This window comes from Bos grunniens, chromosome 21 (genome assembly GCF_055505025.1).
Source record: "Bos grunniens cultivar Pamir isolate PY7600 chromosome 21, Bosgru_T2T1.0, whole genome shotgun sequence".
NCBI classification, from domain to species: domain Eukaryota; kingdom Metazoa; phylum Chordata; class Mammalia; order Artiodactyla; family Bovidae; genus Bos; species Bos grunniens.
Genome location: NC_141185.1, coordinates 35,907,942 through 35,933,132, shown reverse-complemented (window position 1 = coordinate 35,933,132; position 25,191 = coordinate 35,907,942). Strand labels below are relative to the sequence as shown.

Below are 25,191 nucleotides of genomic sequence, written 5' to 3'. Positions count from 1 at the left end.
ATGGAATCAAGGTAGAAATTAAAATAATAGTATATCATGACCAAATAGAGTTTTTCCTCCTGGGAATTAAAATAATGGTGCAACATAAAGAAACCTAGTGATATCATTCATTATACTAAACAGTGAAAGGACACCTTCAGAGTCCAAAGAACACCCATCCCTGAGTTAAGACAACAGCAGCAACAAAACTCTTAGTAAACTAGAAGCACAAGGCAACTTTCTTAATGTGATTTTTAAAAGTCACCTAAGGAAATCAACAATAAACAACACACCGAAGAAGAAAGCATAAGAAACTTTTTCATGAAAGATAGGTACAAAGCGAAGTTGCCTTTTCTAACCACTTCACAGTTGCCCTGGCAGTTCTGGCCAATTCAGTGAAACAAAGCTACAAAAAGGTAATATGTATAAATAATATGTATAAATACTGGAAAGAAAAAAGTTTTTATTATTTCTAGGTGATATGACTATTCACCTAGAAAATCTAAAAAAAATCAACGGAAAAACTTACAAGAATAAAAGAGCCCAATAGGATGGCTAGATATAGCGTGTGTGTGTGTGTGTGTGTTAGCCGCTCAGTTGTGTCCAACTCTTGGTGACCCCATGGACTGCAGCCGGCTAGGCTCCTCTGTCCATGGGATTTTCCAGGCAAGAATACTGGAGCGGGTTGCCATTTCCTTCTCCAATAGATATATACGCTTACATATTAGTGAATGTTAATGATAATCAGATAAAAACTATAATGGAAAAGATTCCATTCATAATATTATTACATATTGTCTCATAGGCAGTATGTGTTCAGTCGTGACCAACTCTTTGAAACCTCATAGACTGTAGCTTACCACACTCTTTCCGTCTATGGGATCTCCCAGACAAGAATAATGGAGTGGGTTGCCATTTCCAGGAGATCTTCCTGACCCAGGGATCTAACCCATGTCTCCTGAGTCTCCTACACTGCAGGCAGATTCTTTACTGCTGAGCCACCAGGGACCTTCACTACATATTGTAAATTTAACTATAATTTAAAAGTTCAAGATATTTGTGAAAGCGTTAAAAGTTCACACAGGTATGCTATCTTTTTCCTAAAAAAGGAAAAAATAAGTCCTATAAGATTATATACTTATATCTATGTATGTATTCATAAACTCTGGAAACTTTTAAAGCTGGTGAAAGTGAAAGTCACTTAATCATGACTGACTCTTTGTGACCCCCATGAACTATGCAGTCCATGGAATTTTCTTTCAAACCCAAAAGATGTAACCAGAGATGAGGTCAATTCATCCAAGATTTAATTCCATCTCAATCAAAATCCCAAAGAATATGTGAATTCTGAAGCTGCCTGAAGTGTAAGAGCAAAAGAAGCTGCACAAATTGTAAAAGCAAAATTATTTCTGAAGAGTGGGAATTCACCCTACCAAATATAAAGCTGCTAAGTCACTTCAGTCGTGTCCGACTCTGTGCGACCCCATGGACTGCAGCCTACCAGGCTCCTCCATCCATGGGATTTTCCAGGCAAGAGTACTGGAGTGGGTTGCCATTGCCTTCTCCTAAATATAAAGCTACTGAATTCCTTAGAGCAGTAAGGATTAGCATAGGAGTTGGTTCTCCACTCTGTTGGTGCAGAACAGAGATTTACAAACATATTCATGACTACACGGACATGTAGTGCAAGATTAAAAGGGCATTTCAGATCAAAGCCAACAGCAGATTATTTATAAGCTAGAGGGATATATTGTACAACATGGGGCATATAGCCAATGTTTTATAATAACTATAAGTGAAGTATAACCTTTAAAATTGTGAATCACTATCCGGTACACCTGTAACTTATAGAATATTGTACATCAACTATGCTTCAATTTTTAAAAAATGGGAAAAATCAAACAAAAGGAGTGGATTATTCAATGAAAGTTGTTGAGAGAACTGGCTTTCTATCTGGAGAGAAATACGAAGCGAGTGTTCCTATCTCACATCACACACAAAGATTTGTGATTAAATTAAAGATTTAACAATAAAAATAAACTATTAAAATAGAGTATAAGTAAATATTTTCAATATTGGCATAGGCAAAATCTTTTCTAGGATGACCAAAGCCAGATACCATAAAGGAAGAGATTAATGGATTAGACTATATAGAACTAAAAACTTGAACACAGCACCTCATATTAAATGAATGACAAAGGTCAACACAGGAAAAATGTCTGCACTATAACAAGCTCTTATAATTAAAGAGTAATTCCTAAAAGTAAACAAATAAACAAGCAAAGGACCTCAGTAAGCAATTCACAAATGAAGAAGCTAATGACTAATAAACACATGAAAAGCCACTAGACAACCTCAATAATAAATAAAGAAATCCAAACTCAAACAATAATATCAGCCCTTGTGGAATCTGGTAGTACAGGTGGTAAACCTCCTAGCAGGAAGCAAACAAGTTATAGTTTAGCTGAAATGGAGCTCTGTCTGAGTGTGCCCTTTATAGGCAAGGAATGCCTTCACTTTGTAAGCTGATCCCCAAGAATCTTATACAGCTATCTATTGTAGGTGGGTGAGAGGAGAGCGTTAAAAGTTCACACAGGTATGCTATCTTTTTGCTAAAAAAGGGAAAAATAAGTCCCATAAGACTATATACTTATATCTGTGTGTATATTCATAAACTCTGGAAAGTTTTAAAGCTGGTGAAAGTGAAAGTCGCTCAGTCATGACTGATTCTTTGTGACCCCATGGACTATGCAGTCCATGGAATTCTCTAAGCCAGAATATTAGAGTGGGTAGCCTTTCCCTTCTCCAGGGGATCTTCCCAATCCAGGGACCCAGGTTTCCCACATTGCAGGCGGATTCTTTACCAGCTGAGCCACAAGGGAAGCTCTTTAAAGCTGGTAACAATGGTTAACCTTGGATTGGGAAGGGAGAAGGGATGGGTATTAGGCAGATGTGGGACAAAATGGAATGGAGATTTTGTTCTCTCTATAAATTTTGTTAGCAATTTTTTGAACTGTATTAATGTATTTTATCTGTCTAAAAAAACCCTGAATTTAAATTCCTGTGCTGCTTGGTAAAAATAATTAAAATGGGACTTGACTTTCTTCATACAGATCCTCCCAGGAAGCTCGGGAGTGCTTTTGAGCCAGGAACTAACTACCCACATCTCATTCTACAGTCTAGCTATAGGGAGACTGAGTGGCAGTGCTTATGGAAAATTCCCCTCTTTAAGAGTTTTTAAAGGGCAGTTTGGTAACATGTATCGAAATGTAAAACTTTCATGTCCCTTCACCGAGTCACGGTGTTTTAAAAAATTTATCCTGAAGAAATGACTGGATATGGGTGAAAAGATGATTCTGCAGCATTATTTTCTCGTGAGGGAAAATTAACTATTACTATCCATCCATTCGCATGGGAGAGTGTAAACTGTGGTCATCGCTACTGATGCTGCTGGTGTGTGGACCACATTGTGAGTTGCAAGACCTCAGAAGCTCCTTGACCCACGCCCCAGCTATGAGGCTCTGGATCCCTCCTCCCCGCACCCTCTACCTGGCTCTTAGATGCACAACCCCACCCTCGGCCGGCCTGCTCACCTGGTCAGCATAGGGCTGCGGTGGTTGGGGTTGGAGCAGAAGATGATGTTGGACTTGCGGGTGCCGTCCAGAAACTCCCGCACCGACTGGCTGCGGAGCTCCGCCAGCGGCCGGGCCTCGTGCTTGAGGAACCACTGGTGCGCCTCGAAGCACTTGGTGCAGATGAGCTGCTCGCACTCGAAGCACCAGTAGTGGGCCGGCTCTTTGCAGCGGGTGCAAAATGCCTGCTCGCGTGCGATCTGCTGGTACACCGACAGCCGCCGCTGCAGGCTCTCGAAGAAGACGTTGTCCAGGGCCTGCGTGCCGGCACCTGAGGGCCAGGGAGCCCGGCAGACGGGGCACTGCATGCTGGACTCCTCCAGGCATCCTGAGCACAGCGTGTGCAGACAAGGCAGCAGCTTGGGGCACTTAGCTTCTGCCCGGCAGCCCTGGCAGCGCAAGAACTGGAACTCTTCCTCCGTGGCTTGCTGGGGAATCAGAGAGGGAGGTGAGACGTGAAGTCCCAGGAGTCCCCACCCAACCGGACACCCACCCTGTGGCTGCACGCTGAGAGTGGCACTTCCTGTTTCATACCAGGCTGTCGTTGGATGACACAAAAACCCAGGCTTATCAGTGTCCCCATCCTCCACTGACTTAGGCCTTCCCAGGCTCAACCCATGATTTACTGAGCATTCGCTTCTCGTAAGACACAGTACCAGGCCCCAAGATATACGGATGTGTAGCAGCAGTTCCCAACCCTTTGGGGACCAGGTTACCGTTTCTTGAAAGACAGTTTTTCTGCAGGTGGGGTGATGTAGGGATGATTTAAATGCATTACATTTATTGTGCACTTTATTTCCGTTTCCACTGTGATAATTCAGTAGTGCAAGTGATGAGAGTGGCTGTAAATACAGATGAAGTTTTGCTCTCTTGCTGGCTGCTTGCCACTGTGAGCCCGGTTCCTAATAGGCCAGGACAAGTGCCAGTCCGTGGCCTGGAACTTGGGGACCCCTGATTCCAGAACAAACCCCTGCCTTCAAGGGACTTTAAAAAAGGAGATTCATTAAATGTGTGTCATATAACCTCACATAAAATGCTTACTGCACTTTGATGGTTCCTCAGAAACTTAAACATAGAACTACCATAGGATCCAGCAATTCTACACCTAGCTATACACCCCAAAGAACAGAAAACAAGGATCCAGATGCTTGTACATCCATTATTCTGTACACAGCATTACTCACAGTAGCCGAAGGGTGGAAACAACTCAAGTGTCCATCAACAGATGAATGGATAAACAAAATGTAGTTCATACATACAATGGAATGTTATTTAGCCTTAAAAAGGACATTCTGATACATGCTACAACATGAAAATACCTTGAAGACATCATGTTAAGTAAAACAGCCAAACACAGAGACGAATACTGTAGCATTCCACTTATATAAAATATCTAGACTAGGCAAATTCAGAGACAGAAAGTAGATTAGAGGTTACCAGCAACTAAGGGGAAGAGGGAGAAGGCAACGGCACCCCACTCCAGTACTCTAGCCTGGAAAATCCCATGGAAGGAGGAGCCTGGTAGGCTGCAGTCCATGGGGCCGCTAGGAGTAGGACACGACTGAGCGACTTCACTTTCACTTTTCTCTTTCATGCATTGGAGAAGGAAATGGCAACCCACTCTAGTATTCTTGTCTGGAGAATCCCAGGGATGGGGGAGCCTTGTGGGCTGCCGTCTATGGAGTCACACAGAGTCGGACACGACTGAAGCGACTTAGCAGCAGCAGCAGGGGGAAGAGGAGAATGCGGAGCTTAAAGGGTACAGATTTTGTTTCAATGAAAAAATTCTGAAAACAGACTGTGGTGATGGTTACAAACATTGTGGAATGCATTTAATGCCACTGAATTGTACACCTAGAAACAGATAAAACATACATAACATAATACAGTACCTGGCACGTGAGAAATACTCAAACATGTTAACTAGTATTGTAAATATTATTTCTAGGTGTTATAATGCAACTAATAAAAGTTAATGCAATATGGTATTATTTGTGCTTTCATAGAAGGAGAGTAAAAAGGGCCTGGAAGAAAACAGAGCAAGTGATCTAAGCATTTCCTTTGGGGGTGGGGAGTTTGTGCAGGAAAAGACCAGTAAACCTCTAAAAACCCCTCCGGATGGGGGTTAAGGGAGCACGGTGCTCCAGGAAGAGGATCCAAGAAGCTTCCTAGAGGAGAAACCACAGGAACCCTGAGCCTTAGCCAAAACACCTCTCTCCCACTTTGTGATCTGGGAACAAGGGTTCTGGCTTTTCCACACCTGGCGCCATGTCCGGGGTTGCCAGGAGGGTTCGATAAGACTACTACCTCCATTTTCCTTAACAGGTGGTCCTTCATCTGAGGTAGGGGATAAGAGGCACGTCACCAGCTTGGACGGAAGAGTCTGTTACGCAGTGCCACTCACTCTCAGGATCACCCTGCAGCTCGTGGAGAATCGCAACCCAGAGAGACCTCTCCCCTCAAACTCATGCTGGTCCCCTTTTCTACTTTCCACGACCCCTAACCCAGCCGAAAAGGTCAGGACCCTCGCACCTGGTCTCCCTTCTTTGCGTCATTTTTCAAGGTACTTGGTCAAGTTCCCCAGTCCCCCCATTCCACCGACCATACCTAATTAACAAAGCCCGAACCCCATCTCCCCAAACGCAGTAGTACCTCTGTGGGGCTGTCGCTGTGGCTGGACTGGTGGCCTTCGGAGAGTGACTCCGGGGGAGGCATGCTGGGGGAATGGGGCAGTGCGGGGTCCTGCTGGGGCCCCGGAGATCCAGCAGGTTCCGGATCCTGCTGCATGGAATCCAGCGCAGTTTCGATTCTGTTTCGCTCTTCGAGAGCGGAGAAACTGAACCGGAGGGAGGCGCCAGAACACTGAGCTCCCAGGGCAGCCCTAAAGGGGAGGTGCCAGCTCAGGGCCCGCCTCCCAGAGGAAGTGAGACACTAGCTACCGGCGGTTCTAGGGTCGGAGAGGCTGGCCCAGGGTCCTGAAGACACGCCCAGAGCGGTGAGGAGGGAGAAAAGAGCAGTCACACGCAGGACAGTGGCAGAACTGATGTTTGTGCAGGATGGAGGCCGTCCCTGCCCTCGGCTTGGAATCTTTCATTCAGCTCACACTGGCACAGCTTCGTGCCAGCCCTCAGCTGGGAGCAAAAGGCCACACAGCCGGGCCACGCGTGGCTCCTACTTTGGAAAAAAAGTGAAAGTGTTAGTCTTCTGCCGTTAGTCTTCTAGTTGTGTCCAACTCTTTGGGACCCCATGGACTGTCGTCTTCTAGGCTCCTCTGTCCATGGGATTCTCCAGGCAAGAATACTGGCGTGGGTAGCCATTCCCTTCTAAAGGGGATCTTCCCTACCCAGGGATGGAACCCAGGTCTCCTGCACTGCAGGCAGATTCTTTACTGTCTCAACCACCCCAGATCTAATGGAGGAGCAGGCCCCCAAAGGGAGTTTTTCACAGTGTTGAGACTGGCTGGACAGGAGATCACTCAGCTGGGATTTGAAGTGATGGTTGGAATTTGCCAGGGATTCAGAGGCTGGGGATGGGTAGGCGACACTTTAAGCCGAGAGAACAGCATATGCAAAGCTATGGAGATTTGAAACAGAAGGTGTTTCGAAACTAGTTTTGAAAAGAGCAACCCGTTTTGGTTATTTTCAGATTCAAGAGGGGACCCATGCATGATGTCAGACCAAGATGGGCTGGGCAAGATGATACTAAGGAGATGGACCAGGGCTATGGACAGCAGAGAGTTGGTGAAGGGTTTGAAAACAAGGAACCATGTCCATTGTGTATATTGGGACAGTCTCTCTGACAACCTAGGGCCAGGTGGTCTGGGACAGTGGCTGTGGGATGAGAGGAGGGACCTGAGTCAGACACTGGGAGGACTCTGAGTGGAGATGAGGGTATCAGGATGATGCCTAGTGTGACAGCTGGAAGGGCTGGTGGATCTGAGGCAGTAGGGAATGGGGAGAGCTGGTGGGCAGGTATGAGAAAAGTGAGGAAACAGCAAGTTAGCAATGGGTCAAAGGAGAAGCCCCAGCTCTCAGCTGGTGAGGGAGAAGGTACAGCTCCAGGTGGCATCACTGGGCCAGTGCTCCTGTCTTCAAACCTCAGTGCATTCCAATCATTGTGATGACTCCCACGGACCCATTTTGTGTTCAGTTCCAGCTTGGGACAGATTAGAAGGGCGGTGACAGGACCTTGCGCTTGTAAAACTTTAATAGTTGGGGGTGGGGTGAACTTATAGTTCAGGGTGGGGGTGGGAGGATAGGGGAGAACTAACTTCCTAGGGACAGTGCAAAAACCTCAAGAGCCTACTGCATGCACCTTGCTGCTTGATTAGTGCCCCCAGGGCTTTAGAACCAGGCTATGAAGCTAGGAAAAGACAAAGATGGTAAGCAGCCATTTGCAGAAGGGACCTGGAAGTGGACAATGGCTGAGGGGCCTTTGGAGGCAGGACTGGCATGTGTGGAACAATAAAAGCTTTATTAATTTCTTTGCCCACTTTGGAACACAGCCTGCCTTGTAGGAAATTAATATTTGTTGGTATACAGAGTAAATTCACCTTTTGCATTTGGTTTTCTCAAGCCAGGGAGAAGCAATTTACCTCTGGGTACCTGGATTGTAGGGTGTGCTATTTCAGCATCTGTAAGACTGAGGGTCTGTGACGCTCTGGAGGGCTGCCCTGGGATAGCACTATGCAATCCCCTTCTTTACTCTGCCATGTTCCCTGAGATCTGCACACAGAATTTCTTTCTTTTTGTGCTGAAGCTCAGGCCCTTCTGCCCTAGGTTGACCCACAATGACCTGGTTACCCCTTCATTCAACAGATAAGCACTGACATCCTCTCTGTGCCAGGCCCTGCTTGCTGGGCTTTGTTGTTGTTCAGTCGCTCAGTTATGTCCGACTCTTTGCAACCCCATGGACTGCAGCACGCTAGGTTTCCCTGTCCTTCACCATCTCCCAGAGTCTCCTGGAGCTTGCTCCAACTCATGTCCATTGAGTTGGTGATGCCATCCAACCATCTCATCCTCTGTTGTCCCCTTCTCCTACTACCTTCAATCTTTCCCAGCATCAGAATCTTTTCTAATGAGTGGGCTCTTCGCATCAGGTGACCAAAGTAATGGAGCTTCAGGGATAATTTGCTGATCATGCCTTGGAGAAACCCTAAAAGCAACCTTCCCCAAATCCGTCCAGAGTTTGTTAGTTTATGCTGAGAAGGCTGGTAGCATTTTTTGCTTCTGGAGAAGATTCAGCTCCTGAAAACTCTCTTACAAAGCTCAGCTTCTCTTCCTGCTCCTTTTCTAAGACCTAGTGGGAAAAGGTGTAGGAGGAGCGGACCGCTGCGGGCCTCCAGGAACACTTGACTACCCTTCCTCCCAGCCCCGCGATCGCAGTTCAGTCCTCCCAGCGCAGGGGGCGCTATGCAAACGGTGCGAGCCGGGCTCAGTCGGCCTCCTCTTGCACTCGGGCCGCCTCCACCCCTCCCCCGGCAGAAACCGGAAGCGGCGGCCAGCGGGGGCGGGGCAGTGTAGCGGCTGGCTGGTCAAGCCCCGCACTTCCCTGGGGCGCGGGGCGTGCTCTCTGTTGGGAACCATGCTTAGCAGGTCTGGGTATCGGGCGCTGCCTTTGGGGGACTTTGACCGTTTCCAGCAATCAAGCTTCGGCTTCCTGGGCTCGCAGAAGGGCTGCTTGTCCCCGGAGCCGGGCGGCGTGGGGCCGGGGGCCGGTGAGTGGCCGCCCAGCGCAGCGGATCCGAGGGAGATCAGCAGGCACCCCCGAACTCTCTGCCTCTCGGGAGTCAGCGTGTCTTGCGTCCTCGCAGCCTAAGAGGAGGGACCGAGAGGGGTTTTCCACGATGTGGAGAAGGGCTTGGATCAGGCGCTGGGACACTACCGCCCATCCGCCCTTCTTAGAGCTACGGGGCGGCAGCACTGGAGCTCTCTCATCTTCAAAGAAGCCTTGCCCCACCTCATTTCTTCTTGGCATTTATCAGCCCAAAGGTTTCAGGTTTCCATTTTGCCCAGAAAGAAACTAAAGTCAAGATATAGGAGGTCACCAGCACGCCAAGAGCACCTGGTCGCCGAGAAGTGGCAGAATCTTCACCTCAGGGGACACCTAGATTTCTCAAACTTGAGTATCTGCCGGTTTCCTGGTGGAGATGCGCAGGCCAAAAAGGAAGGCCCTTAGATGCCTGTCGTGTCTTCCCAGGCCCTGTTTTTCTCCAAAGCCTTGAGTAATTCCCTTGACCCAGAGGTCAGATCCCACATGCCTCAGGCTGACAACCAAACCCCAGAGGATTCGGCCCTTCTGTGACTCCCTGTAATGAGAGCTGCCCCTATCCAAGAGTTCTTTTCCTGCTGGGGCCACATGGGTCAGAAAGAAGCAGGAAAAGAGATTTAGTATTCCGGTGCTCAGAGAACCCAAAGGGTGTGGTGTTCCTGGAAGTGTGGAGCAGAGGATTCTGTCTGCTTCCAGTTCAGGGTTGGGAGAGGATCCCCAAGATCCTGGGATTTTCTCAGCTTTCAACCCCATCCTGGGGTTCTCATTCACCAGGAGCAGGGACCTGTGCTTCAGCCAAGTCTTTCCTTCCTAGTCCCCCTCCCCCACCTCTCTTCTGAAGCTCCTTCAAGTGAAGCGTGCATTTTGACGGTCATTAGAACATTAAAGTGTGGTGAAGAATAAATTGTAAGCTAAGAAAGAACATCTTAGCCCTCATCTCTGGCATCTGTTTAAGAGCCATTGACGCTTTACCTCTTTTGGTTAACGCATTACCTCCAAACTGAAAGCACACTTCCAGCCAATAGTGGAGGAGGTGTTAAGCCAGCAGCATTCAGTTCAACCTAGCATTTGTTTACAGATGCTGAGTTCCTCCTGGGTTTACCAGAAGTGGGAGGCGGTTTAAATCAGACAAAAGGATTGACTCCTGCTCAGCCCAGTGAGGAGAGCGGAGCTGTCCTGTGATTAACTTCTCAGTTCCAATGACTGCTGCCTAGCAGAGAATGGGCTTTGTGAGGTTGGGACTTGGAACAAATTGATTCTGATATGTGGGAGGAAGGAACAGCCCTTAACTAGCTCCTGCCCACAGATACGGAGTTAGTATTAGGCAAGGCAAGTATTTGATGGTCTTTAGGGCACTCCAGTGAAATGAAACACTGTGAGTTAGGAAAGAACATCTTAGCTCTGAGAAGGAAGGAGCCACTGAAAGGGAAGGTGGGCAAAAAGGTGCACTTGACTGAGTTCACTCAGCCGGCAGCTGTCATGCCAGACGCAGTTGGCATTTCTTGACTGTCTCTGCTCTCTTGTCCCCAGATGCACCTCAGAGCTGGCCCTCCTGCTTCTGCCATGGCCTTATCAGTTTCCTGGGGTTCTTGCTGCTGCTGATGACCTTCCCCATTTCTGGTTGGTTTGCCCTGAAGGTAAGGCCGGCTGGGTCAGTCCCCAGAGTGGTTGGGCCACACTGAGAGCTTTAACATTGGTGCATGAATTTCCCATCCTCTGCCCACTTCCTCTAAGTATTATCACACCTCTGTGAAATGGGCGCAGATGGTAAAGAATCTGCCCGCAATGCAGGAGTCCTGGGTTCATTTCCTGGGTTGGGAAGATCTCCTGGAGAAGGGAATGGCACTCCACTCCAGTATTCTTGCCTAGAAAATTCCATAGACAGAGGATCTTGGTGGGTTACAGTCCATGGGGTCGCAAAGAGTCGGACATGACTGAGCAACTAACACTGTGAAATGGGCTGGACAAGAATTGTTCATTCTCAGCTTTCAGATGAGGAAACTGAGGCTCAACTTTACTGGGAGCCAGTAAGTGACAGAAACAAGTCTTCCCAAATGCCCAAGTTTAGGGGTCTGAACACAGGTGTTAAGGTACACACAAATATCTTCTTCCTTTTGGGTTAGGCTAAGTTAGAAATGAAAAACACTCAACCTGGCCCAGCAAGTGATGAGTAAAAGGAATTTCAGCCTTGTTTTCAGCAAGGGATGGGGCAGAAGGGAAAGGATGAGCTAGAGTAGATGCTCACACCTGAGAGCTGCAGTGGAGGTGGAAGCTGACCCTCATGCAGCCCCAGACAACAGTCACTATCTCTGGAAAGTTTAGGGTTTGGGTGGTCTGCAAGGGAGTCCTTCCTTAGAAGACCCTAAATCCTAATCCTAAAGCTGCCACTGAAACAAATATCATGTGGCCTTAGGCAAGTCACTGCCTCTCTCAGCCTTCATTTCTCAATTTGGGTATATTTCCTTCCTTGAGGACTCCAGGAACCTGAAGCTGGCAAAGCCCTTCCCTCAGGGTCACTATTAGAGCAGCCCAGCTTATCCCTTGACTAAGACAAGGGCAGACAGTTTCCTGGTTTGAGTTATGTTTAGCTTTAGACCACATAGGTAAAAGGTTTCACAGACAATCAAGTCAGTACAGTATCGTAGTTGAGAGCATGGCTTTTGGAGTTACTCAGAACTGCCTTCAAATCTTGCCTGTTTCACTTGGGGGCTTTGTGGTTTTTAAGCAAGTCAGTTAACCTCTCAGAGCTTGGTTTTTTTCATCTGGAAACAGAGCTAAGGATCCCTGACCCTGAACCTGGGGGAGAGACGTGGGGGAAAGACCTGGGCAGACATAATTGTCAGCATCAGCTCAGTGCTTTTGACCCTTTCCCTTGCTATTACGAGCAGATCGTGCCCACCTATGAGCGCATGATCGTGTTTCGACTGGGCCGGATCCGAACCCCTCAAGGACCCGGTATGGTTCTGCTCCTGCCCTTCATCGACTCTTTTCAGAGGGTAGATCTGAGGACACGAGCCTTCAGTGTTCCTCCCTGCAAGGTGAGGGGCTTCTTGGCTCCCCTGGATAGAGGGAGTGGGGAGCTTGTGCTAGGTGTGTTGTGGATGTCAGTACCTTGGCCTGCGAGTAGCCATCAGGGCTGAGGGGTGGGGAAGACACCAGAAAAAGGAGGAGGGAGGCTGGGAGGACATCCTTGCTCTATATATCGAACCCCTGCACTTGGGGTTACCATTTTGTTCTCGAGGAGCCAGTGGCCAGGCAAGTGGGTCAGGTTAGGTGGTCTCAGTGGGCCTGGCCTCCCTGCAGCCCCTGCCCCTCTTTCCTGGCCTCTCCTAACAGTTGGCCTCTAAGGATGGGGCTGTGCTGTCCGTGGGGGCCGACGTCCAGTTCCGCATCTGGGACCCAGTACTGTCGGTGATGACAGTGAAGGACCTGAACACAGCCACACGCATGACAGCCCAGAATGCCATGACCAAGGCCCTGCTCAAGAGGCCCCTTCGAGAGATCCAGATGGAGAAGCTCAAGATCAGCGACCAACTCCTGGTAGGCAGCTCTGCACCAGGCAGAGTTCCGTGGCTGGCACACGGGCCGGGCTCTGCCTGCTGGGGCACTTTAGCATAGCACCAGATCACTCTGGGCCTTAGTTTACCTGGTGTCCCAAGAGTGTAATAACTTGTGAAGAGTCAGTGGTCTTGGTGGGACTGTCAGCTGAGGAATGGAAGATGGGCACAGACCATAGCGATCTTGGGCAAACCGGGCCTGAGAAGTAAAGGGGCTGGGCCAGGGGAGTGGCCTTGAGTCTTGCCACTGACTGCCCGAGGTTTCACTCTTCACTGCCCTGCAGGCATTGCCATGACAACGCTGGGCCTCAGGGGCTCTGAGCGGACTCCTGGGCAGGCAGGTGGGTGACAGGAGCAGGGGCCTTCCTGGCCCAGTCACCTTCTGGGGAATTCCATGCTCCCCAAGGCAGCATGTGCATTTTTGTGGTTTTGTGTTCTTTGTTCTGGGTCTTTTTGCTGCCTCTTGTCTGAGTGTGAGCAGTTACATTGGAATTCACCTCAGATCCCTCCTGTGACAAGAGGGGTTGAAATACACATGTGACGGCAAGTCACCTGCTCCCATGCTCACCTCAGGCTTTCTCCCATGTCCTGGCAGGGGACCATGGGTGAAGTTTCTCCTCGTTCCTCTAGGCTCTGCCTTCCCCAGGGTTAGAGGGCAGGGAAGGGAGTGGGTAATGCCATTCCTGGAGGTTCCAGTCCCTTCAGGAAATAAATCAACTGGCTGAAATTCCCAAGAAAATTCTATTTGTGATAGTAACAATACTTCTTACACGCATAGCATTTTGGCTGCCTCAGTGTATCTCAGCTTTGCATTTTGCTGCACAAAGGCTAGTATCACTCTTTTGTTTTGGAGGAAGGAAATCAAGGCTCAGAGGTTATTTGACTTGCCCCTAAGAGCCGTGGTCAAGGGCAGAGCTGGGCCAGAGCCAGATCACCTGCCCCTGCCCTCCAGTCCACTGCTTGGTCTTACACAAATCAGATTTTGTTCTTGGCCTTTGTTCTTGGCCTTGCTGCACATTACTTTGGTACAACAAAGCCAAGAGAGGCCATTTGGGGGTGTGAGTCCCATACCAGGGCATTAGAGTCCTTTAGGGCCGTTACCCAGACTGACTTAGCTCCTGGCAAAGTGGATTCAGCACCTGGATAAAATCAAATTTCAGGAAATCCACCACCTTCGGCGAGGCCTGGTTCAGACATCCGTCTCTCATTTTCACTCTTCCATCTGCCTGTTTTGCACCTGGAGGGATTGCACGCTTCCCACCTCTCCCTTGCTGGGCCCTCTTAGCTGCTTACCCACTTGTGCCTGCTGCTTTACTCCTCCCGGCCCCTACTGCCGGCCCCACCCCTACCCAGCCCTCTGCAGCAGGCCTTTCTCATGATCCTCGGAGAAAACGCTCTAGGGTGAGAACTCTTCCAGCTTCCTCCAGTGGTCACCCCTTGAAGCTCATCTACCTCTGTGCTGTTTTCCTGCCTTCCTGGAAGCATCTGGTTCCTCTGCACTGCCCAGTGCTCAGGGCCCAGGACTCGGCTCCCTCCCTCCGCTCATCCTCTTCTTGCCTTTCTGCATGCTCTCCCTTTGTCCCACACCCCTTCTAGCTCTTCACCCCTCTCTTCCCTTTCCTTCCTCCTTTCCTGTTGTTACTCTAGGCTCCCCTAGGCTCCTAAGACTGACGTCACTGCCGACCCCACAGTGACCTCCCTCTTGCCAGCACGGGAGCACTTCTCAGTCCTTCCTCAAGTCACCTGGAGGCGGCCTTGGACTCGATGGGCGCGTCCTTGTCTTATGATTGGATCCCCTGTTTCCTCTGAATTCCGTTATTCCACACTCCTGGTTACTCCCTGTCCTCCTGTTTCCAGGTTTCCCTCAGTGGTCTCTTTTCCCTTGTGATCCCCCTGGGGCTGTTTGCTACTTCTGGACACTAATTATTCACGACACTCTGATCCAGTCCCATTCTGTCCTGCTTCCTGGACCTACTTTCCCAGTTGTAGTTGGCTGTCCCATAGACACCTCAAGCTTAATGTATTTAAAAATACCTTATTCCTTCCCTAAAGGAATGCTCATCATTCCTTCCCTCCCACCCCCACATCTGTGCCTTCCTCTCTGTGTGCTTTCTGGGTGAATGCCCACACTCATGATCTGTGCAAGAACCCACATCAGAAACCTGGCTCCCCCAGCTCCTCACCACCCTTCCTCTTTTCACACGCTCAGGCAGCCGAGAAGCCCAGTGGTGCCTTTTCTCTGGTGTCCTCTGTAGCTTAGAGTCTAAGAGCTGTGCCCCTCCGCCATGTGTCTCGGCTCAAAGCCGCCTCTGCCTGACACTGCGTCTGTGTAACTTTTGCCTGCAGTTTGAAACACCATCCTACCTGGTCTCCCTCCATCCTCAACCCCTCCAGTCCAGCGTCCACATAGCAGCCAAGAGAATCTTTGCAGCTAGGAAGACTGCTCTGTCACTTTGCTGCTAAACTCCTCTCGGGGGCCCCTTGTGCCTCCGAGTAAGTCCAAATGAGAGAGAGCAGCCACCTCTGCCCCCTTGGCTGTCTCCAGTGTCCCAGCCCGCACTTGAGGGTCCGGCTGCGTGGAGCTGTGGTTACTCGCAGTTCCCCAAAGGTTTGAGGTGCTCCTCTCTGGGCTTCGTCACATGCTGTTCCTGTTGTCTGGAAGGGTCCTCCTTCATGCCCCTTCACCTGGATAACTCCTCCTCCTCCTCCTAGCATCACCCCTTCCTCCCTGCCCCACACCCTCCCCTGGTGCACACTACAACTTCCCATGGCTGCGTTGTAATTGCCCTCTGCCTCCGTCCAGGCTGGGCACTTCTCAAGGGCTGGCCTGGTACCTCATGAGTCACCGTGGCCATACCAACCTGCCTAAAGAAGGTGCTCTGGATGGGACCTTTGTGGAATGAGTGCCATGTTTCCCCACACTTCCTCCAGCTGGAGATCAACGATGTGACCAGGGCCTGGGGGCTGGAGGTGGACCGTGTGGAGCTGGCAGTGGAGGCCGTGCTCCAGCCGCCCCAGGACAGCCCAGCAGGGCCCAGCCTGGACAGCACCCTGCAGCAGCTGGCCCTCCACTTCCTGGGAGGCAGTGTGCCTTCAGTGGCAGGAGGTGCCCCGCGCCCTGGACCAGGTGAGGAGCCTCAGGGAAAGGGTGGTTCCCCCCGCCGGGCGTTCAGCTTCGTGTCCAGCACAGATTGAGCTTTGCCTTTTGTTCCTTTAACCAAGCGCCTTGTGCAGTGCACACCCTGCCCGGCTGTTCCAGCCACCCCGATTCTAGAGCTGACCAGAACTAAGGTAATGAGAAGAGTCTTGAGCGTGCGGAGGCCTTTGGGAGCCTCCATGGGAGGAAGCAACAGCATCCGGAAGAGGGTTTAAGACTCAAGGCTGGAGTGATTTAGAGAAGGGGGTTGGGGTTATGGCTAGAAACTCAAGGGCAGCCTCTTAGCAGAGGAGGAAACTGAACGCAGGCTGCAGGGGATGTAAGAGAGAGCGCTGTGAAGGCACGGGGGCCACCATCATCCTGACCTTGGCAGCGCACTGACTTCCTTCTCTCTGCCTCCCTCCCCCATCCCGTTTCCACCACCAGCAGATACCTTGGAGATGGTGAGCGAGGTTGAGCCGTCTGCCCCTCACGGGGGTGCCGGGCCCAGCCCCAAGCAGCCTGTGGCCGAGGGGCTGCTGATGGCTCTGAAGCCCATCCTGTCCGAGGCCCTGGTCAGCCAGGTCGGGGCCTGCTACCAGTTCAACGTCATCCTGCCCAGCGGCCCCCAGAGCATCTATTTCCTGGATCTCACTGCAGGTGCCGCTGCCCTCCCTGCCCTCTCCTTCCCCGCTGGGGCTGCTCGCAGCCCCACCACCTGTGGTCCTTTTCAGACCAGGCCCTGCTCCTGCCAGCAGTTTAGGCAAACCCACAGCTGTCAGGAGCTCAGATGCCATCTGCAGGCAGTGATGCCCAGGCCTTGGGCTCCCTGTCCCATCCCCATGAGCAGGACCTCCCGGCTGGCCCAGCTGCCTGGACTAAGAGCCCTGCACGCGTTGCAGGCCTGTTCGTGCCAGGCTCTGTCTGAGCGCATTTTGCGCATCATGTCACCTACTTCTCATCATAAACCTGTGACTTAGTGATTATTAGCATCCTCATCTCACCAGTTTGGAAACTGAGGCTCTGAGTGGTCACACAGTCAGTAGGACTTGAACCCTGGGTATTAGCACCTGAGCTCTTAGCCACTCTTCCCACCCTTCCCAGTGGGACGTGCTGACCTCTTCTGCCCACTGTAGCATTGCTGTCGCCCCACTGATTCTCACTTTTCTTTCTCCCCACAGGGCAAGGGAGGGTGGGACGCGGAATGCCTGATGTCATCCCCGACGTGGTGGTGGAGCTGTCTGAGGAGGACCTGCGGTCCCTGTTGTGCAGGGAATTGCGGCCCCTGGGGGCCTACATGAGTGGGCGGTTGAAGGTGAAGGGCGACCTGGCCGTGGCCATGAAGCTGGAGGCTGTCCTCAAGGCCTTGAAGTAGCAGGTTTGGCTGCCTGTCAGTAGCCTGGCCCCGAGCCGGGCACCAAGCCAGGGAGACATCTTGGAGGCGGAGGCCCTGGCACTGCACCTTGGATTGTTGAAGCCCTGAGGAGTGTCAGACCCAGTGGGAGACAGTGAGTGGAGGCTGGGAGACACTGGAGCTAGGAGAGGCTGAGTCAGGCAGCCCTGCCCTTCTCATCCACAGCGGTTCTCTCAGCAAGTGTTTGCTATCCTGGTCCCCTGCCGAGTGCCCTGCCTGAACTGGGTACACAGGCAGTGACAGGAGAGCCAGGCCTGCTCTGCTCCTCTGGCGACCTGGCTGGAGAGGAGGGGCTGACGGAAACAACCCAACAGCAGCTGGTTTGGTCCTGGTTTGAGGGAGCTCTGCATGTGACTCAGGCTCCAAGTTCCAGAAGAGGGGGTTAGAGAGGGGGATCAGAGCAGCTCGGGGAGGGAGAGAGAAGGGACCAAGCAGAGGTCCCTGCATTGGGAGGGATCTGAGATTGGGCTCGGTCTGCCTTGCTGATTGCAGTCCAGGCCCAGACTGGGGTGGGGGAGGGTGGGGGGAGAAGGGGGGCAGGGCGGCGTCTCCCTGGCCCTGCTCCTGAGGGTGTCTTGACTCATCTCCCAGCCTCAGTCTTGCATGCCCGATGGGCTGGGGCCAGGGCAGCATGACAGAGAGCCCTGCTGTTCCTGTGCTTCTTACCAGAGGTTTGAAAACCTCAAATAAATGTGCTGTTTACAATGTATCTGGAGAGACATAGGGGTCATGGGGGTGGGGAAGAGGGCTCCGAGGTGATGTCCGTGCTGCCAGCCTGGGACCCAGGCCCTGAAGGGTGACCCGAGCCCCAACAGTGCTCTGGAATCACCCACAGTTCCCCTTCCTGACGAGGGCCTGAAAGCAGGCAGGAGCAGGCACTCTGTTCCTCTTATAGTCTGGGGAGAGGTTTGCAGGAAGGATGTGGGTGTCGGGCAAACTGTTCACCCAGCGAAGGGCAGGGCCTCCTGTCACACTCGAGGGGAGATGGAGCTGCCGTCACCTGCCCCTCCTGCTGTACGCCTGGTCACTGTTTCCCCATTGGTCCGGCTCAAACCCCAGGGACCCCAGAGAATGAGGGCCTTAGACATCTTGAGTTCTAAGGAATGAATCTCACATCCTAGAGAGGCTTGTGAAAAAGAAACCCACAGAAATTCGAGCCTCCTCTTTGAGGAACAGCCTCTGGCTTGTCCTCTGGCACCAAGCCTTCCCTGACAGGGCCCTGTCCAACTGCCTTGGCACCAGGCTCCATCCAGTTTACCCTTTGGTTCCTGCCAGTGCCCGCCTTGGCCCTCCTCTTGTAGGTCCTCCTGGAGTAGACCAAGCTGCCACTGGGTTCAGGTTTCAGCCCCAGGGCCCCTCCCTGAAGGGCCAGAGCCCAGGCTGCTGACCCCTCCCTGTCCCTCTCTCCACTGCTCTGGAGGCCGCCCAGCTGGGGACGCCTGTTCAAAAGCCTTCCCTCCAATCCCCACCGCCCGTGAGCCCCGGGGGCCTGGGCTCCCCCACTGCTTCGGGGCTGTCTTCGTGCCCATTGCCCACTGTTTCTGTTACTGTTCTTGTGTGAGTGTCCGCCCTCCGTGCTGGACCTCGAGCTTCGTGCCTGAGCCATCCATTGTTGTTCTTCCGCTTCTGCTGCACACAGCACCCCACAGGATGAGAGGGGAAGCCCCAGCGCCTTCCTCGTGAGAGCTTAAGGGAAATCGAAACTCAGATTTTCTTTGTGTGTGTCAGAGGAGCAGCATCACCAGGGGAAACTGAAACTTATAGATGTCTGTGTGGGTGGAAAGCAGAATCTGCTGCCAGCTGTTAATGCCCTCATCCCATCGAGGGGAACTCATTCCTTGGCGAGGCCAGCGCTCCAGGACAGGGAGCCCACAGGCTCAAGGCCTCTGGGCTTCAGAGGACCCAGCAGACTCTGCAGTCCCTGGGGGTTGGGGTGCAGCGAGGGGCACCTAATGGGGCCAGGGTGTGAGGGGGCGGGGGAGGAAAGGGTGTCCATCAGAGAAAGCTTTCTGAGGAGTTGATGCCCAAGACTCACAGTTTACATGGAGATGAGAGAAGAAAGGAAATGGGGGAGACACTTGGCAGAGGGGAGAGTCCCTGTGAGGCCACAGGAAGGGTAGCAGACACCTCCGATTTGGGGAACTGGGACCTAAAGTCTGAGGCGGGGATGTGTGCAGGGATTTTGTAGTAGTAACTGATACTGCCTGCCAGCTACGCCCCTCTACTGCATTAGACACTTCCTGTATTTGTTTCCCCAAGGTAACCCAAAGAAGAATGATAACTAAAACAGTTACGTGATGCTTTTCTATATATAATGTATTATTCTGATATTATTTTTTAATAAGTATTTAATGTTGAAGAGAAAAGTTTAAAAAGGCAAGCTATGAAAATTGTTCCTCATACTCTTGACTCCATCCACGTAGTTTCAAACAGATATCCTCTGGTATTAGTCTCCAAGTTCTTCTTCCAGAAGCTAGGCTTTGGGGATTTCCCTGGTGGCCCACTGGTTAAGACTCTGTGCTTCCACTGCCGAGGGTGCAGGTTCAGCCCCTGGCCAGGGCGCTAAGATCCCACATGCTGTGCTACACAGCCAAAAAAAATGAAGTTGGAGTTTTAAAAACATAACACTTACAAGAAAATCCACATATATTATTCTCTGGGATTTTTTTTTTTTTTTTTACAGAAATGGCAGCATAGCAAATACAATGTTAATTTGTTCACTTAACATTGTGCTTGAGAATCTTCCCATATTTGCATACCTAGACTTTCCCTATTCAGTTTTATATGAATAGTTACATAGGATTCAGTTGTATGGGTGTTTCATAGTTTATTTTACCTGGTTTGGATTGATAGACATTCAGATTATTTTTGTGTGTTTTGCTATTTCAAACAATCATGCAGTAATAACCTTTCACATATGCTATTGTGGTTGAAGTTCATCTGTGGGATAAAGTCCTAGAAAGGAAATTGCTAGGTCAAAGCATTTATAGTTTAATATTGCCCAAATGCCTTCTTTAGGGATTATTCTAATTTACATTCCCATCATCAGTAAGTGAGAGTCTGTTTTTCCTCGCAGCCACGCCAACACAATGTGTTATTAAACTCTGGAATTTTTTGACAGTCCAGTAAATGAAAAAGCTCATCTCAGTGAAAAAGTAAATAAAAAAGTTCAACTTTTTAAAAAGTTGTTCAATTGTTTATTGCTTTTTAAGGTTTGGATTTTCCATTCCAGCAAAAGCACAGGGTTTCTTTTCAGTACCAGATAAAAAGCACAGAATTTACCTTTTTAACAGGTAATAGGATAAAATGCATTCATTTTTTAATAGTAAAAGATGTTTACCATTTTTCACACTAAGTAGCCAGATAAATGATAATTATATTGCAAGCCATATGGAAACATGATTAATCTAAGAATATAAAATAATTACATACAGTTTGGGGGGTATACATACATATGTTTTCATCCACCTAGCCAGTCTGTGTCTTTTGGTTGGTGCATAAAATGCACCCATTTTAAATGCACTTTGACAAATGGAACACCATGTAACCACTACCCACCAGAATCAAGATATAGAACGTTTCCATCAACTCACGTGGTTCCCTGTATCCCTTCCCATTCAATCTCAGTCTCCCCACCCCCACCCCCACCCCCAGGCCCAGTCACCACTGATCCATCTGCTTTCTAACAACTGCTGATTAAATTTCACATTTCTAGAATTTCATACAAGTGAAACCATGCCATGTATATCCTTCTGTGTCTAGCTTCTTTCTGTAGAGCTTTTGAATCGTCTGTGTTATTATGTGTACCCATGGTTTGCTCTTTTTCTGTTGTTAGTGATACTCTGTTGTATGGATAGAGGTACAGTTTGCATATTCACCTGTTGATGGACATTGAGTAGTTTTCAGTTTTGATTATCAAAGCTTCTCTGGACATCTATCTGTGTATGAGTCTTTGTATGGATATATGTTTTCATTTGCGTAAATACTAAGGAGTAAAACTTCTGGCTCTAGAAACTGCCAAACCAATTCCAGGATGGTTGTGCCAACACTTGGTGTTGTCAGTCATTTCCAGTGGGTCTGCCTGATGACTTTGAGCCCTTTTAGGGTGCTCATTGGGTATATGTCTTTTTTTGTGAAGTATCTGTCAAATTTTTTTCCCACTTTAAAATCTGGCTTTATCTTATTGGTATAATATTCATATTAGTTCTAAGAGTTCTTAGTAAATCCTGGATACATGTCTTTCAGCAGGTATTTGAAATATTTTCTCCCAGACTGTAGCTCGGCTTTCTAACTTCTTAATGATTTATTTTTTAAAGCAATAGATTTTAATTTTGATGAAGTTAGTCTATACTTTTTTAAGTATTTATATATGTATTTGTGTCAGCTCTTGGTTGGGACACAGGGATGGGGTCCTCATTGTCATGAGGGGTCCTTGCAGGGCACAGACTCCTTAGTCGTGGCACTCAGGCTCAGTGGTTGTGGGGTGTAGGCTCCAGAGTGGGCTAGCTTCAGTAACTGCTGCTCGTGGTCTTAGTTGCTCCATAAAGCGTGTGCGGGATCAAACCTGCATAACACGGTGGATTCTTAACCACTGGACCACCAGGGAAATGCCTATAATTTTTTCATGGTGAGAGGTTTTGTATCCTTTCCTGAAAGTCTTTGCTCATCTTTGCTGAAGGTCTTGAAGATTTCCCCCTGTGTTTTCTAGTACTTTTAGCCACAGTGCCTTAAAGTACTAGCTGAATCTATAAACTTTTAGAAGTACTTTTTTTTTTTTAGTACTTTTAGGCCTGATCCACTTTGAGTTACTTTTTGTATATGGTATGAGATAAAAGGCTGAGACGTTTCCCCCGGTGCCCCTCCCCACCCCCCACCCCCCCGCCCCCCATGTGGGTATCCAGCACTTCTTGCTGAAAAGGTATATTTTCCCCATTGAATTACCTCAAAACTTGAAATTTTTCATGTCTCTTATTTTGTGTAAAGTTGAAATTTTGTAATATGTTTAGGAGCTCTTGTGTTTCTTTTTCTGTGAAATGTTATTTCATGTATTTTTTTTTAGTGTTGGTTGTTTCTATTTTTGTTTTGACATCTGGAACTCTTTATACTAGAGAGATTAGTTCTTTTTGATATAAGTTGTAAAAATGTTTAACCCAATTTGTTGTTTGTAGTTTGACTTTGCTTATGATATTTTCCCATGAAATTTGACAGATGTATTTGAAATAATACATATTTTATTTTATGGCTTTTAGGTTTTAAGTCATAAGAAAAACTTCCATTCTAAGATCATAAAGGAATTCCATGTACTTCCATTATTTTATTTTTTACATGTAATTGTTTGACAAAGCCCCTGGGATTTAAATGAGCATAAAATATACAGAACCACACTTTTTTCAGTGCTGTGTATTTCTGTTTGCCTTGGGATCTATCTCTGGGTTTTCTGTTCTGTTCCATTTGTCTGTTCACTAAGACCACGTGGTTTTAATTATTGAGGCTTCATAAAATGTTGAATATCTATAAGATTAATTCTTTTTAATACTTCTTAAGACAGTCTTCCTGGGAATTTCCTGGCAGTCAGTGTTTAACCACTCAGCACTTTCACTGCCGAGGATGTGGGTTGACTCCTTGGTCTGAGAACTAAGATCCTAGACGCCACCCAGCGTAGCCAAATTAAAAAAAAAAAAAAAAGAAATTCTTCCTGCCTATTCTTGTTGCTGTTTTAAAATAAGCTTTAGAATTACCCTAGCCTTGCCTGGAGAATCCCAGGGACGGTGGAGCCTGATGGGCTGCCGTCTATGGGGTTGCACAGAGTCGGACATGACTGAAGCGACTTAGCAGCAGCAGCAGTAATTGTTTAGGGGACTTTTGTTGGTGGTCCAGTGGTTAAGACTCTTTGCTCCCAACACAGGGAACTTGGGTTCCATTTATGATTGGGGAACTAAGATCCTGCCTGCCAGTAGAGTGGTCAAAAAATTGTTTATATCTTTATGGAGACCGTATTAAATGTGTGAAATAACTCAAATAATTACAGTGTTTATGGTACTGAGTCTTCCTGTCCATGAACTGGCATGTTTTTATGTGGTTTTTTTTTTCCTCTTAGTGTTCTTCAGAAGTTTTGCAGTGTTCATACGGTCTTGAACATTTTTTTAAAGTTTATTCCCAGGTACTATATCTTTTCTGATACTACTATAAACGGGGGCTTTCCCTTCATTATATTATCCAGTCACTGTGCAATTTACTGCTCTGTAGGGGCTCTGTACCTTACTAACTTAATTCTTACCTTACTAACTGTATTTTTATTCATAGTACTTCAAAGTACTTCATCTTCAATATACAGTCGGATGTTGACAACTCATCTCCTCATATCAGTGCTTTAAAGTGCTTTCCCTTTTATAATTGCATTGGCTAGCGTGGAGGTGGGTATTTTTAAGGTGAAAGAGAGAGGATATTATGGGGAAAGATCCAGTAGAGAGAGAGGCAGAGAGAGACTGTAGAGGAAGAGAAGGGAATGGGATCCTGAGCCCTGATGGGATTAGCTCTGGACAAAGATTGACACCTCGCCCTGGAGAAAGAAGGGAAGAAGTAAGGCTGGGACCAGGATTCTGGCACTCCTGTGCGCATGGGGGCGGGCTGGGGTAGGCGGCAGCTCCGGGGTGTTTATTAACTGAACAGTTTGCAAGGAAGAGAAGTGCCAGTGGTAAATCATGGTCACTGTGTCACTCACACAGGCCTCACTGAGTTAGCCCTTTGGTGGGGCCTCCAAGCCAAAAATCATGAAATTGAGAGTGATGAGGTGGTGGGGACTTGGGGAGGTTTGTGTATTGCAGGGGTGGAAGCTGGGAGGAGAAATTTTCTGGTTCCTCCTGGTGAGTGGTTCTTGATTCCCATCCTAGGCCAAGTGGAGTCCAGCTCCCCCAACCAGGACAGCAAGAGATGACTGGTCCACAGATGGGATGACCGAGCACCAGCAGGTCCCCAGAAGGACTTCCCAGAGGGATTTGTGGCAGGACTGGGCCCAGAACCTGTGTCTCATGGCTCCAGCCCATGACTTCCTTTTCCATCAGTGGGGACTGTGGGGCAGTGGGATTGGCATGGAATAAAGAGGGTCTTAAAATTCTGGCTTTGTGTTGCTCCACTTAGCCTGGCTCCACTGTGTGGGGATGGGTGTGGACTGTGTGGGGGTGGGCAGAGGGGGGCATATTCCCCATCTGCTGCCCCAGATCCTCTGCCACTCAGCCAGGAGAAAGGCTGGAGAGAGAGAGAGAGGAAAGGAGTGAAGAGGGGAGAAAAGGAGAGGGAGGAGACTGAGGATCAAAGGGACTTGCCCACCACAGTCCTCAGCCTGGAGCTTCTTCCCCTGGACTGGGACTCCAGTGTGCTTCCACTGACTTTCCAGAGATTGGCAGTGTCCACCATATAACAGGCACCAGCAACTGGTTTTTAAAATGGACTTGTTGCAGGACTTCCCTGGTGGTCCAGTGGCTAAGACTCCAAGCCCCCTATGCAGGGGGCGAGAGTTCAATCCCTAGTTAGGAAACTAGATCCCGCATGCCACAACTAAGAGTTAGCGTGCTTCAGCTAAGACCCAGCACAGCCAAATAAATAAACACACATTAATTTTTTTTTTAATGGACTTGTTGTGTAAGATGAAGCAGCATTAGATTTGCTGAGGAAGATGAAGACAGACAGAGCACAGGTGAAGCTAGG

The 25,191-nt window shown here is 49.1% G+C and overlaps 2 protein-coding genes and 1 long non-coding RNA gene across 13 annotated transcripts in view; 2 read left to right on the top strand and 1 right to left on the bottom strand.

Annotated features, from left to right (window-relative positions):
- Positions 1-6,531, bottom strand: part of PML (PML nuclear body scaffold) — a 55,530-nt gene extending 48,999 nt beyond the window's left edge. For 3 of the 4 annotated variants that reach the window (XM_086365265.1, XM_086365269.1, XM_086365268.1), the window contains exons 1-2: positions 6,264-6,526; positions 3,573-4,039 (exon numbers count right to left, since the gene is read on the bottom strand). In XM_086365265.1, the coding sequence (XP_086221391.1) occupies positions 3,573-4,039; positions 6,264-6,398 (602 nt within the window). In that variant the 5' untranslated portion in view covers positions 6,399-6,526. Of the gene's footprint in view, positions 1-3,572; positions 4,040-6,263 lie in introns of all 4 variants that reach the window. The other variant, XM_086365267.1, reaches the window with a different exon arrangement.
- A 2,581-nt stretch (positions 6,532-9,112) lies between these two features.
- STOML1 (stomatin like 1) lies at positions 9,113-18,196 on the top strand. Of its 7 annotated transcripts, none has more exons than XR_015150440.1 (8): positions 9,113-9,327; positions 10,911-11,017; positions 12,269-12,418; positions 12,717-12,920; positions 15,869-16,064; positions 16,160-16,228; positions 16,524-16,733; positions 17,255-18,196. XR_015150440.1 is itself a non-coding variant. In XM_086365262.1 (7 exons), exons 1-7 carry the CDS (start codon positions 9,195-9,197, stop codon positions 17,446-17,448), a joined length of 1,194 nt encoding a protein of 397 aa, XP_086221388.1. In that variant the 5' UTR covers positions 9,113-9,194; the 3' UTR covers positions 17,449-18,196. The 7 variants fall into 7 exon arrangements, 4 of the variants coding, with proteins under 4 accessions (XP_086221388.1, XP_086221387.1, XP_086221389.1 ...); XR_015150439.1 differs by having other exon boundaries at positions 16,521-16,733; XR_015150438.1 differs by having other exon boundaries at positions 16,160-16,733.
- A 4,308-nt stretch (positions 18,197-22,504) lies between these two features.
- Positions 22,505-24,601, top strand: LOC147349368 (uncharacterized). 2 transcript variants are annotated; one of them, XR_015150441.1, is made up of 3 exons: positions 23,508-23,647; positions 23,791-23,900; positions 24,378-24,601. It is a non-coding gene; the product is annotated as an uncharacterized LOC147349368 (long non-coding RNA). The 2 variants fall into 2 exon arrangements; XR_015150442.1 differs by lacking the exon at positions 23,791-23,900 and having other exon boundaries at positions 22,505-23,647.
- Positions 24,602-25,191: the final 590 nt, after the last annotated feature.